Source organism: Chrysochloris asiatica, unplaced genomic scaffold, assembly GCF_000296735.1.
Source record: "Chrysochloris asiatica unplaced genomic scaffold, ChrAsi1.0 scaffold00040, whole genome shotgun sequence".
NCBI classification, from domain to species: Eukaryota; Metazoa; Chordata; class Mammalia; order Afrosoricida; family Chrysochloridae; genus Chrysochloris; species Chrysochloris asiatica.
The window spans coordinates 9290317-9305308 of NW_006408558.1; the positions used below are offsets into that span (position 1 = coordinate 9290317).

General features: G+C 40.8%; 1 protein-coding gene across 2 annotated transcripts in view; it reads left to right on the top strand.

The window, feature by feature from the left end:
* NUP153 (nucleoporin 153kDa) overlaps nucleotides 1-14992 on the top strand; it is a 95470-nt gene that overhangs the window by 10394 nt on the left and 70084 nt on the right. For both annotated transcript variants that reach the window (XM_006860798.1, XM_006860797.1), the window contains exon 2: nucleotides 8588-8813. In XM_006860798.1, the coding sequence (XP_006860860.1) occupies nucleotides 8588-8813 (226 nt within the window). The remainder of the gene's footprint in view (nucleotides 1-8587; nucleotides 8814-14992) is intronic.

Sequence of the window (14992 nt, forward strand, 5' to 3'; positions counted from 1 at the left end):
TTATAAAGAAGTTTTTTTAAAAATTGAAAGCTACATTGGTGGCCAAAAGGCCAGGATAGTTGTGCCAAGGAATGTTTTCCCCATCACAACAATGCACCTGCTCATTCTTTGAGGGTATCAAGGGCTGTCTTCTTAAGAATTTCATTGGGAAACCATTCACCTTACAGCCCAGATTTTGCCCCTTCAGACTTCTTTTCATTCCCCAAACTCAAAGACCATTTTGACATGGTGTAAATGGAAGACTGTGGAATTCTTCAGGGAATGGTGGTTAAGCGCCATTGAGTCAGTTCCGACTCATAGCGACCCTGTGAATATGGGATTTCTGAGGAGTTGCTGATGGGTTTGAACCGCCAGCCTTTTGGTGCCACACCAGGACAGAAACACTGCTTTCAGAAGTGTGTATATAGGAGGATCTGTTGAGAAACAATAGCTTAATTTTTTTGTGGTGGGGAGAATAGGAGTACGGAGTTAGGATTCTCACTATCGCTAGGTCTAGGCGAGGCCTAGAACTGCGTTTAGTGTTAGGGTTATGGTTAGGACTAAAGGGGTAGGGCAGGGGTTGGGCTCAAGCTAAGTTTATTTTAATTTTTTTTCTCGAAATCTATTTGATTTTCCTCCTCATTTGGGAGTTCTGTAACTACATTATTCTCTTTTTTTAACTTAATGTTTTTTTTGTTGTGGTTGCAAACTGTTATCTCCGATTCCCTATTTCAATCTCGTAGGTTTGTTTTACTTTGAATACTTATATACTTGGGTTGAGTTCTGGGTGATATTGTCATATATGTTAATCTTAGGTTGTCTGCTATTGGTTCTCTGTCCAAAGAACTCCCATTAGTATGAGGTTGAGTAAAAGTTTATGCTCACTATGGTTATATTAAAATGACAACATTCAGTGTGTATGTGAAATAACTCTGCAGTGGATTATGTGGCAAATCAACCATGACTCTGCCTATGAAATAATCCACGACAGACTTGGGTTTTGAAAAGTTGTGCCAAGTGGGTACTGAAACAGTTCACAGAAGAGCATAAACAGAAGCGTTTGGACATCTGCAAACAAAATTTGGACTGATACTTAAAGGAAGGTAAAAATTTCTTTACAAAAAATTGAAATCCCTATATAGGGTCTCTATGAGTTGGAACCAGTTTGAACTTAACATATAAACACACATGATCAAAGAAGAATTTAGATACATTTAAATATTATTTAAGATTGAATAGGTTTGCTTTTATTAAGTGTGGTGTATTGAATTATTTAATATATCTCTTCTAGTCTTAGTCTTAGTAACTTTCACCTACCAAATGACTTTTCTTGATGCCTCTAGATAAGAGGAAGTGGGAGAAGATATGATTCAGTTGTGAATGATTGTTGACAGTTAACTATGATTGTAAAAATTTGGAAATCTAACATGGGCATAAAATCTCAGAAACAGGAAGAGGGGGCAGGGTTGGTGATAGCTCCCTACCGTGAAGGAAGAGCCTGGGAGTGGAGAGCGTCTTTTGGACCCCGAGGTTCCTGTGCCTTGAACCTCGACAGAAAGCTGTGACACTGGAAAAGCAGCAGCAGAATGAAGAGTAAGAGCGCCAGACCAGACAGACCTGGGCTTCCAGCCCATGGAGAGTGCCTTTAAGGGAGGAGGAGGCTCGTTTGTGGAGTGTGCTGTCTCCAGGCACTCATTGGGGGAACTTGGTTTGTTGGTCCACTGCTGAGACTTATGGTGGGCATTTATCAGCAACCCTATAAGAGTTTTTTTAACTTTGCTGGAGCAGGGGCAAGAGGCCAGACCAAGGTGCTGAGGCTAGAAAGAAGCTTGCTTGCAGACATGGCTGAGAAAAGACTTTTAACCAAAGAGAATTTCTGACTTGTATCCTGTTAACTTCTCTAATAAATTCCAGAACTATGAGTATGGTGTCTGTGTTCTGTGTGGCCACTGGAACAGATTATTCAACTCAACTGAGAAGTAAAGTGGGCTGTGGGGGAGGGATATAGTGATTTCATTTTTTGCAGTAAGGCTACCAGAAACTTGAACAACAGTGTATATATGCCAAAGACATGTCATGTTTGTTTCTATTCCCTCTGCCTTACTGCTCCATTGAGAAATTTGCATGATTTATTCCTCACTTTCTTCCAGGTCTTTGCTTATAGCAATCATATCATACCATTATGCCAGTTTTTATAAATACCTACTTTATAATAATTGATGAAAAGAAAATGTCTTTATTTTGTCTATGTGATAAATAGATTGAGTAAGCTGCATGAAGAATAGCAGTGCCTACCTCTACCTCCATAAGTTAGTACTGTTGTTGTTAAGTGCTGTCGAGTGGTTTCAACACATAGCGACCCTGTATAGGGTTTCCGAGGAGCCTCAGGTGAGCTTGAACCACCGACCTTGTAGTTCAAATGGCTTTGCAGTCTGGCACGTGTAACTCACAGTGCCATACCAGGACTGCATGAGTTAGTACAGATTCTAACATATCTACAAGATTAAAGCCTCTTTTCTTGTGTTTTTACAGAACAAATGGTAGTTAAAACTTTTGAGTAATATGGCTCTTATCCATGTGTGATGTCTTTCATTGTTGATAAATAAGTAAATTGGTATATGTTAGTGCCGTTGAGTCGGTCCTGACTCACAGTGACGCTCCATAGGGTTTCTGAGGAGCTGCTGATGAATTTGAACTGCCGACCTTGTGGTACAAACCGACCTTGCAGTCCAGTGCTTTATCTTACAGCACCATGCCAGGACTAGTCTAATGGATACAGAGACTATTAAATTTTCATGTTAATTAGGAAAGAAATTTTTTTTAGCCAGCATTGTTACTAGTTAGGACCCCAGTAGCACATAGTTCACACCAGGTGGTTCAAATGAAGTATCTTTAACAAAGGATCTACCTTTGTTATAGGTGGTGGTTAAGGGAACAAATAGAGATAGCATGATGCTCTGAGACTAGCAATAGCAAGAGTTCCTATGTCCCTATGAGTGGAGCGATAAAAGGAAGAGATAGTAACTGGAGTGGGTAAGGGCACCTGCCTGGAGGTGTTTTAGAGATGGGACACTTAAACTGGGAGAGGCAGCACAGGAAGAAAACCCTCTTGCCATCCTCTAGTCTCTGTCAGTATCTCTTGAGCCAAATCCCATAAGAAGCCAATTTGGTGGTGCATACCATAGGAACATCCTACCAAGAATGGGGTGAGGAAATGCAAGTGGAGACTGGCACAACAGTAAATCTGTGATTTTATAGACTTGATTGTGGGGGGAAAGTTAAGTTTATAAGAAAAGTGAATGTATATGAAGAAAAGTATTAGATAATACTAAAGGTGAAAACCATGGCCAAAGTTGTGAAACACGGTGTTTTAATGTGATGGGCTCAAGCGTGGCAATGATTGTGAGGTTGTCCGAGGACTAGTCAATGTTTGTTCTGTTGTACATAGGGTTGTTGTGAGTCGGTACCAACTCGATGGCACCTAACAACAACAAAGGTGAAAACCATGGCTAAAGTTGTGAAATATGGTATTTTGGATTGAATTATGTAACCTATATATGGAGTCCTGGTATTGTGCTCTGGGTTAATGCATCAGACTGCAAAGTTGTTTGAACTGCAAGGTTGGTGGTTCAAGCTCACCAGCTGCTCCTTGGAAACTCTATACAGGGTTGCTGCTGTGGGTTTGGAATTGACTTGACAGCACTTAACAACAATGACACATATGGAGTCTTGGTGTGGCACTGTAGGGTAACTATTAGACTACTAACTGCAAGGTTGGTGGTAGAAACCTACTAGATGCTCCTTGGAAAACACCCTGTACAGGTGGTTTGACACTGTAGGATAACTATTAGACTACTAACTGCAAGATTGGTGGTAGAAACCTACCAGATGCTCCTTGGAAAACACCTTGTACAGGTGGTTTGAGTTGGAACCCACTCAGCTGCACTTAACGATGATGTAACTGTGGTTAAGGTGCCCTGATAGTGTAGTGGGTAACTGCAAGGTCAGCAGTTGGAATCTACTAGCTGCCCTGTGGGAGAAAGATGTTTCTTTTATAGGGCCATTGGAAGGCATACCACCACTACCATCAAGCCTGTGGAAATGGGGTTGTCTTCGTTATGTTAATGAGATAGGATTAGTGTATGGTGTTAAGTGCCTATGGGTCACTTCTGACCCATGGTGATCCTGTATAGGGGTTTCCAAGCAGTGGCTGGTGAGTTTGAACCACTGATTTTGTTGTTCAAACTAACCTTGTAGTCCAGTGCTTATCCTACTGTGCCACACCAGGATTCCAGTGTAGGGTGTATATTGAGTTAATTTCTTTTGAGAGTTGATAAAAGATTATTAACAAGGGAGCAAACAGAGGTTGAGAAAGATTGATGCCAAGGCATGTGGATTGCCTAGGAGCAGAAGGGCTTCCTCGAGAGCCAGTACCTTGAATTCAGACTTTGAGCTCCTAAACTGAAAAAATTTAAAGCTACTGTGGTATTTGTTATAGCAGCACTAGATAACGAAGACATACGGAAAACAGAAAATCACTTCATGAGCTGCGCTGTATTCAGCACAGTCCAATCATAATTTCCTAGGACTGTGGTAAGCCACAAAGTGGGTAGTTTAAAACCACAGAAATTTATTCTCTCATAGTTATAGAGGCTTTGTCTGAATTCAAGGCATTGCTGGGTCATGCTCTCTTAAAAGGCTCTAGAGCAAGGGTGGGGAAACCTTTTTTCTTAAAAAATTTATAATTTTTACGGGCCATACAAAATTATCAACTAAAAAAAAATCAGCCTGCTATATTAACAGCAATTGTCTTGGTGGGAGTCCTAGTGTGTCGCTGCAGGTTAATGTGCTGAACTGCAAACTGCAAGTTCAGCTTGAACCGAAAGGTTGGCGGTTCAAGCTCACGAGCTGTTCCTTGGAAACGCTATATAGGGTGACTATGAGTTGGAACTGACTGCATCACACTGAACAACAACAACAGTGTCCTGGTGTGACACTGTAGGATAAGGATTCAAACTCACCAGCTGTTCCTTGGAAACCCTACGCAGGGTTGCTGTGAGTCAGAACTGACTTGTGATGGTTGGAACTTGGTGGTGGTGGTTGTAAGCCCTGGAGTCAGTTTCTGAGTCTGTAAAAGATAAGGACTAGAAAGCCTTATCTTTCTCCCAGGCAACATTTGGTAGTTTTGAACTGCTGACCTTGAGGTTAGCAGGCTGACTCTATTCTGATACCAGAGTTCCTTGGCAGGGCCTTACACTCACTGCCCACAGACTGGATATACCCTATCCCTGCTCTAGAGGAAGATCTTTACTTTTCTCTTTTAGTTTCTGGTGTCCCAAGGAGTTTCTTGGTGTTCTTTAGTTTTATCATGCATTTTCACCTAGAATCTGTCTTCCTCCCAGTGTGACTCTTTCTCTTCTCTGTTCTCATTTAAAACACATCACTCAGAAAGGATTTGGCAGTACTCAACTCTGGTAAGGCTTCCTCAGTTTAACTGATAACATCTTCAGAATTTTAATTTCAAACAAGGTCACTTTCACAAGTGTAAGAATTGGTGTGGTTGTGGGCCATGGAGTAAGTTCCTACTCAGTGAACTGTAGAGTGTTTCCGAGGCTGCAAATCGTTTTATCTTACAGGAGCAGAATGTCACATCTTTGTCCTGTTTCAAACTGCTGACCTTGCGGTTTGCAGCCCAGCTTGTACTGGTAACTCACTACCAATTCAGTTCATAACAGCTGTCAGAGTGTTTAAATTCTGATTTCATCTAGAGTTTTTATATTTTAATTATTGTCTGGATAGTGTTCTACACAACTGAAGCTTTGGCTACAGCAGTGGTTTTAGCATCAAAATCACTTGGGAAGGCTTGTAGGGTTTATAATGAACTTTACCTAAAGAGTTTGGTCTTTGTATTTGATTACTGAGAGATGCTGTAAAAACGTAAGCAATTTCCTCAGTGATTCAGGTGCCAGTGTTGTCCGGATCTGATGGTTAATGCTTATGACGTTACTTTTGGGCAGGAATCTGACCAGGCCCAAATGACCCACCATTTGGTATCATCCCAAACTCAGGGGAAGGCCAGAAGTTTAACCACATGAGACAGTGATTCAGTCACCTTGCCTACTATTAATGAGGCTTCAGTAAAAGCTCTGGACATGGAAACTCCTTGGCCTTCTGATTGATGATAGATGTCGAACGGTTATCCTTTAATCTAGTAGTTTATAGCACTTAACTGTTTGCACCTTCCTGTGGGAAGACAGTGGATAGTGTATCTCTTTTTGGGTCCTGGATGCAAATATAAAAGTTACATTGGAGGACTGTGCCCTTTCAGTTTCTGATCTCTGAACAGTTCAGGTGCAGAGGATCAGAGAAAGAAGAGCTACTAATGAGCCAAGGAGTTAGTATCAAATTAAAACAGAATTGAATTGGATTGATTTGATAGATCTGATTCAAAGGACTTGTTAAACAGATTCTTGAGTGTTTAGTTTCATAGGACTGGGCTAGGTCCTAAGGAGATGTTGATGTTACTGGTACAGATGCTGCAGTGGTACAGGGAACCATTAGAACTAGTGTCCAAACTGAAAAACCATACGTACTGCCATTGTCAGTTCTAACTCCTAGTGACCCTGTAAGAGCTCTCTTAGCGTAGTGGTTTACATATTGGGCTGTTAACTACAATGTCAGCAACTCGATCTACCAGCCACTCCGAGGGAGAAAGAGGAGACTTTCTGCTCCCGTAAAGATTTGGTGGTCATGGTGGTATACTGTGGAGTTGATTCCGACTCATAGTGATCCTGCATAAGGTTTCTGAGGCTATAAATCTTTACAGGAGCAGAAAGTCTCATCTTTTTCCTGCGGAACAGCTGGTAGTTTCGAACTGTTGACCTTGAGGTTAGCTGCCCGACTTGTAACCACTGTGCTACCAGAGCTCCTTCCATAAAGATTTACAGCCTCTTAATAATATTGAGGAGTCCTGGTGTGGTTCTGTAGGATAATGCACAGGAACTCAAAGTTGGTTTGAACCACAAGGTTGGCGGTTCAGACTCACCAGCTGCACTTTGGAAACTCTATACGGTGTACTATTACTCGACAGCACTTAACAACAACAGTAATAATACTGAAGCCCTATCTGTGTGTGCATGGGCCTGTAGCAGAAATATTAAAATGTTGTTACTTAGGTCCCTGTCATTAGAGGATTCTTCTTATGCTGGATTTTTCAAGGCCTCTTTGTCTTGGGTTTGCTTTCCATGTAGATAGGGGTGTACTGCCTTTAACTTGTGTGTGTGTGTATGTACATACATACCTGCTAAGTTATTCATTCCCTTCTGTGACTGTTTGTCTAAAATCCTGCTAATGCTTTTTTATAAAGAAAATTTTTACCTAAAATTAGGGACTTCACCCTTAATTTGTTTCCACTAGGCTTTTTGCTAGTTAGAAATAATGCTTTCCAGTTTATTTCTGTTTTACTTGTAATTTGGGAAGTACACATTTCATTTGATCTTGATTATATTTCCTATCAAGTAAAACTGGAGCTTACCAGAATTCAGGGAGCAGTTCAAAACTACCAACTGTTCCACGAGAGAAAGATGAGGCTTTCTGCTACCGTAAATATTTACAGCCTCAGAAACCCTATACAGGGTTGCTATGAGTCGGAACTGACTCCGTGGCACATAACCACCACCACCACCACTCAAATTTGGCCCTAAAGCACTCCAACCCCACAGCCCATGCTTTTACTCTGTCCCAGGTATACATAGTAATTGTGTTTGTTAAGTTGGACAAGTTACTTTATTGCTTTTATCCAAACCAACTTAATAAAGTGATTGTCAGAGTTCATGTAAATAATATGAGGGGGCTTTACAAGATTTGTTTTTAAATCACATTATCTTTTACTTCCATCTTTCTACAAACTTTCTGAAGCCTCCCTATACATATAAATTGCTTAGAACAATGCCTGGCAGCAATATATAGCAAGCTACAATAAATGGAAATAATTATATTAGGTATCATATTACATTACTTTTTTCCTTAAAAATTGCCATAATATAATTACTCAGATTTCATATAACATTTGATAAAGAGAAATTTCATTATTAAAAAGAACCTAGATTACATCTTGAGTTTATTATGTTGGATTAGTTATCTTTTAATTTCATTTATATTTGTCTAAACTTTTATTATTTTTATCTTAAAATGTGAAATAACTGGGAAGACTGTCATATGGTTCTTAATACATTTTAGGCTCAAAATGAGATGCCTTTTCTTTGAGATGAATACATTTTAGTGACTATTTTGCTACTCAATCAAAGGTATATTGCTTATTTGATGGCCTTTTAGGATTTTATAAGGATTAGCGAAATACTGCCATTTGAGGTGAGTCTTGGTTCATAGATGTATGCATATGGGAGACAGTAGGAGTTTTATAATATCTACAGAATTTCTGTCGGCATTAACTCAAAAGAAGTGAGTTAAACTGTTGAATAAACAGTACTGTCGTCTTTAATATAATAGCTTCTGTGGGAACTTTTTCCTTGGCATGCACGACTTTATGTAAATAGGTTTGTTTTTTAGGAAGCAAAATTTTAAAACATGTGTTTTTCACTCTCAGCAGGGCATTCTTAGCAGAGTTACAGAATCTGTCAAGAATATTGTGCCTGGATGGCTGCAGAGATATTTCAACAGGAATGAAGATGTATGCAGCTGCTCAGATAGGAATGAAATGCTGCCACACTGGCCAGAAAATAACGAGGATGATCGCCTTCTGTATGCTGATGAGGAGAGCGCTAATGTAAATGATGGGAGGGCCACTCCTGAGCCAACAGGCACAAACACAGAAGGTAAATTGGATGAGGGTGTTTGTTAGGAATGATATATTTTCATGCCCTAGCTTTTGATACCAATTGCTGTTAAAATCTAACCAGGTTATGAATATGACCATATAGGAGAGAATGCTGATCGGGTTCAAATTGGAAGTGTTTTTCATTTGTCAGCTTTTTGTTTCTTATGGAGGCTAATACATGATAACTTATAAAGTGTACAAGCTTTGTTGTCAAACTTCAGGTTTGAATTTTCAGACAACCAATTACTAGTCCTGTGATTTTGTGCAAGATAATCTGTTTTCTCACCCTAAGATCGATTTGAACCACTATGTTGGTGTTTCAAACTCACCAGCTGCTCCTTGGATATCCTACACAGGGTCCCTGTGAGTCAAAACTGGCTCAAAGGTATTTAAGAACAACAGTCCTCTTAAGTCTACTACTTGTCAGTTAGCTTTTCCTATGGTGATGGCTTGCCCATTGCGATGATGCTAGAAGCCATGCTACCAGTATTTTAAATACCAGCAGGTTACCCACAGTGGACAGGTTTCAGATGAGCTTTTTTCATATTAAAACAAGACTAGGAAGAAGAAATGTTTAGCCACTTGAAAACTTTATGAATAGTAGTGGAACACTGTCAGATAAGGCCCTCAGGTTGTAAGGCACTCAAAATATGACTGCATAAGGAATGCCTCTATAAAGTAGAGTTGACCATGATGAAACCAATGGAATAACACTTTTGGGACCTTCATTTGCTGCTGGGGCAGAACTCAAAATGAGAAACAGCTATAAATGTACAATAAATAATTAGTGTACATAAATAACCGGAACATGGAAGTATGACTAAGAAAATTGAAAGTTGTTACAAATGAAATGGAATGCATAAAGACCACTGATTTATTTATTGCAAATACCTTTTTTAAACAACATGGACCTCACCAGGTAGAATACACAGGAATCAAATTGACTACATCTGTGAGAAGAGACTGTGGAAAAGCTCCATATCATCAGCCAAAACAAAGTGTGGGGGCTGACTGAAAGAGATCATCAATTGTTAATATGCAAGTTTTGACTAAAGCTGAAGAAAATTAAAAATCCATGAGAGCCAATATATGACTATGAACACATGCCACCTAAATTTAAGAGAGCATCTCAAGAACAGACTTGATGTATTAGACACTAAAGAGTTGTGGGATAACATCAAGAACATCATACAGGAAGAAAGTGAAATGTCAGATGTCAGAAAACACTTTGAAACTTTGGTACTTTGAGATAAAAAGCTGAACAGAAAATTTCAAAGGGAAGCTCAAGAAGATAAAGTCAAGCATTATATTGAAATGCGTAGACTCCTGGGGTTAGAAAACCTAAAGAGAACAGGCTTCACATTTCTCAAGCTGAAAGAACTGATGAAAAATTTTAAGCCTTAACTTGTAGCATTCTATGCTTGTAGGATTCTATGGGCAAAACATTGAATGATGCAGAAAGTATTAAAAGATGGAAGGTATATACAGATTCACTGTGCAAATGAGAAATGGTTGATGTTCAACCATTTCCAAAGGTACTTTTATGATCAAGAACCAATGTTCCTGAAGGAAGAAGTCCAAGCTGCACTGAAGGTATTGGTGAGAAACAAGGCTGTAGGAACTGACTAAATACAAATTTAAAAAACTGTTGCAGCATTGGAGGTGCTCACTCATTTGTGCCAAGAAATTTGGAGGACAGCTACTTCATCAACCAATTGGAAGAGATATTTGTGACCATTCCAAAGAGAGGTTACCCAATGGAATGTAGAAATCAGCAGTCAAGACATCACATGATGGACTGTATTAAGTAAATATTTTGCACAAGTCCTCTTTAAATTGTCTAAGAGCAAAGATAGCAGTTTGAGGACTAAGGTGATCCTGACCCAAGGCATAGTATTTCAGTAGTGCTGGTGTGGTGCTGTGAGTTCAAACACTGGACTGCAGGTCATTTGAACTGCAAGGTTGGCCATTCAAGCTCCTTGGAAACCCTAAGGTGCTCCTGACCCAAGGCGTAGTATTTTAGTAGTCCTGTTGTGCTGTGGGTTCAAGTGCTAGACTTCAGGTCATTTGAACTGCAAGGTTGGTCAGTCAAGCTCCTTGGAAACCCTATACAGGGTTTCTGTGGGTTGGAACCGACTCTGTGGCACTTAACAACAACAACGTATTTATGTGAAAATTGGACAATGAGTAAGGAAGAGCTTAGAGGAGTTGATGAAAGTGAGTTATGGTATTGGAGAAGAGTGTTAAAAGTATGATGGATTGCCAGAATAACAAGCAAATCTGTGTTGAAAAAAGTACACCCAGAATGCTCCTTAGAAGCCAGATAGCAAGACTTCGTGTGTCATACTTTGGACATGCTGTCAAGAGGGATTAGTCCCTGGGGAAGGACATCATTCGTTCTTGGTAAAAGTGGAGGGTCAACTAAAAGAGGAAGACCCTCAACAAGATACATGGGTTGGCACAGTGGCAGCAGCAATGGGATCAGTTGTAACAGCAATGATGAGGATGGCTCAGGGCCAGGCATTGTTTTGTTCTGTTGTGCATAAGGTCACGGTATGTCGCAACTGAATCCACAGCACATAACAATGACAGCACCCTCCTAAGTTGTGTGAAAAGACTAAACGTGAAGCCCATACCACAGATCCTACCACTAAGTGTACCCTGTATAATGTTAACTGTTACAGTGAAACTATGATCATGCTTCCCACAAGACCGCGATTTGGATATAGTGTAACTTACAGTTGCCTCTTGTCCTCTGCAGCAAGCACACTGGGCCATTTCATTAACCTTGCACTTAAATGACCCAGTATTTTAAAGCACGGAATGTTTTTGGACCCACTTATAGCATTTTTTTTTTTAAACAATCATCTGGGTGTTTATTAAAAACCTTGATTTATATAGCTCACTTTTTGCTACTCCTCACACCCAAAACCATTCTCTAGGGCTAAAATCTGGAAATCTGTCTCAGATGATTTGTGTGCTTGTCAGTACCAGTAATGGTTATAATTGACACTTCAGCTTATTTATTATCTTACTACCTCTTAAAACATTCTATACAGTACAGAGTGGACAGTTTTATTAATTCTATCACAGATGTAGAAACTGAAACACAAAGAATTTAATGACTTAAGTTTGATCACTGAAGTGTGATTAAACTGACATTAAAATCAACTCTAAGTTTATAGCTTACTGTTTTTTCTACTTTCCTATTTTCTAGTTTTTTCTGCATTATGTAATTACTTCATACCCATACTTGGTGTATGGAAATGTCTTTTTTTTTTAAATTGAGGTTTTTATTGGGGATTGAGTGAAACTTTACAGGGCACATCATCAATTTCACATTCAACAATTCATATAACTTGTTTCTTTACATTGGTTATAATCCCCTACATATACCATCAGTTGACAGGATTTCTCTCTATCCACTGTAGCTTTTTAAAAAACAAACAAACAAAAAAACCCACTCTGGCATATATAATAATTTACATCTCCAAAGGGCACATTCTGCAAGTCTGCTCCTGACCACCAGTTCTTAGTCCTTCTCTTCTTAGTTGATGAATCTAGAGTCCTCAGCCAGTCCCTCGCACCATGCCCCCATCTCTTCCTCCATCTCTGGTGCTGCTGCTTCTCTGGATAATGTCCCGCATTCTACTTATGCGTTCCTCTCTTGATGGTCTTAGGGTCCTCTGTTTCTGGACTGTAAGATTAATCACTCCCCTTTTTTATGTTACAACACTTCTATCTTTACTATTGTGACAGTCGCCATTAGTCATGATAACAGTTATTCACTATTGAATCTTACGAATGCTATCTGCGCTGTACACAGGGTAGATAGGGACGGGCAACTTAGGCATTGGCTACCTAAAATGAGGGGGCAATAAAAGCACAAAGTGACTGGCTTACAAGGTTTCAAGAGGGAGCTTAGTTTAAGAGTGTGTGTGGGTGGGGGGAAGAAAGAGTACCCACTGAATAGCTATCATCTTGTCTAAATGGGTCTGGTGAAATGAGATGGAAATGTCTTTATTTTTTTATTTTTAATGTTGTATTGTGAATTATGTATTAGTTTTACGTGGGAGAACATTAGCTTTACATTCAGCCTATTATATATCGCTTCCCTGCCATGGCTACAGTCCCTTCCATCCATCATCAGCCAAACAGAGGGTATACTCTGCAAGCTCTCCCCCAGTCGTCAGCACACATCCCCTCTCCCTCTCAGGTCCAAAGTCTCCAGCTGCTCTATCTCTTCACATCATCATCTCTGCCTCCATCTCTGGCATCACTGCTTCTCTGGGTAGGGTTCCGCTCTCTGCTCCTCTCCCTTGATGGTCCCAGGGACCTCCACTCTTAGACTGCAAAGTTAATCACTCCCCACCTTTTGCTACAAAATATCTACCTTTACATTTCCAACCCTCACAGTCAGTCCTGATAACGATTATTCACTGTTGTATCACAGAAGACCTGTCTGCGTGGCCTTTCATCAGCCCCGCCTAGACAGATTGGATACTACTCAGTGGAGGTTGTATCTTCCTCCATGCCCCCTGGCTCTAGCCTCCCTCTTGAAAGCTTGTAGGCCAGTCACTTCTTGCCTTTGTAGACACCCCCATTTTGGGTAGCCAATGTCCAAGTTGCCTATCCCTGTCTACTCTGTATATGTATGGAGGGGGTGGGAATGATCCTTGCTGTAAAGATGTGTTCCCTCTTTTGAGCTACTGCATCCATAGGTTTAGGTCAAGTTCATCAAATTGTATCAGAGTACTCTTTTTTTCCTCTTCTTCCTTCTAGTTGAGCTCTGATCATCCAGTCATTGAAGCCAGGTCAAGTGGGTATTATCTGCAAGTGTGGGTGTACTTATGCATATGCCCCCTCTTCTTAATCAGCTGGACGCTTCACTCTCCACTCTAGTCCTCTGTGGCTATGCCACTGACTTTGGGCCCAAGAGTCCCCAGGTCTTGCCACACTGCTGGCCAACCAGGTCTCCAGCTGGGTTCACATGAGTCTTTTGAGTTGTAAGGCTTAGATCACGGCTTCATTGCTGTTTTTCTCTTGCTTCCCCTTATCAGTGATGAACGTTGTCACCAATCAGAGCTTGTATTCCCATTGAGTCTTAGTCTTTGAAGGAGGTTTGCCCTGAGGGAACCCGACCACTTGCCTTGATGTCTGTCTCCTGAGCGAGCAACTTGCTTGTTCTTGTAGTAGTCATTTGGTCTGCCTATATTGTTTTATATTTTTCCTGTCAGTCTTTCTTCCAAGAAGTATCTTCTGTTCTTCTAGCCGTTCCAGGCTGGACTGCTTGTCCTACCAAGTGGAAATTTCCCACTTCAGAAGATTCTGGATGTGGTTTAGGAATCCCCCTATGGTCTTATGTAATGCAGAGTGTCGCAGGAAGCTTCTTCATCGTGCCAGGGAAACCTCAGTTCAAAAGACAGCCAAGCATCTTAACATTATTTCCCCCTTTTCCCCATTCCGACCATGTCTCAATTCCTGTATCCCAGAGCCCTGTTGTTCCAAAGGTGTGCATACATCATTATTTACCTCTGCCCCCCTTCAGCTTCACATTCATCCTATTGTATTTCATTACATTACAATGATTAAAATCCCCTCCAAGCATCATCAAATAACCAGAGGATACACCCCACAGGCCCACCCTCCTGGCTGTCAGCAAACAGCTCCTCTCCTTCCATGAGTCCCGTGTCCCCAGCCACTCCATCAGTCCACGTCATCATCTCTGTCTCCGTGTCTGGCTTCACTACCTCTCTGGGTATGGTCACACTCTCCACTCTTCTCACTTAATGGTCCCAGGGACCTCCGCTTCTGGGCTGCAAAATCAATCACTCCCCTCCTTTTGCAAAAAAAAAAAAAAAAAAAATCTGCCTCTACATTTCTGACCTTCATGATAGTCAGCCCTGATGGTAGTTATTCACTGTTGCACCACAAGATACCTATCCCCATTTCCTTTCGCCAGCCTGGTCCCAACAGATTGGAAATCATTCAGTGGATGTTCGGCCTACCCCTGCCCCGTCTGGAACTAGGCGCCCTCTTAAAAGTTTGTAAGCCAGTCACTTCTTGCCATTATAGCCTCCCCCCACCACCCCATTTTGGGTCTGGGCAATTTCTAGCCCCCTTTCAGGTATTCCTCAGAATATGGGCTTACATGTTTTCTATTGTGGTGTTTCTGGC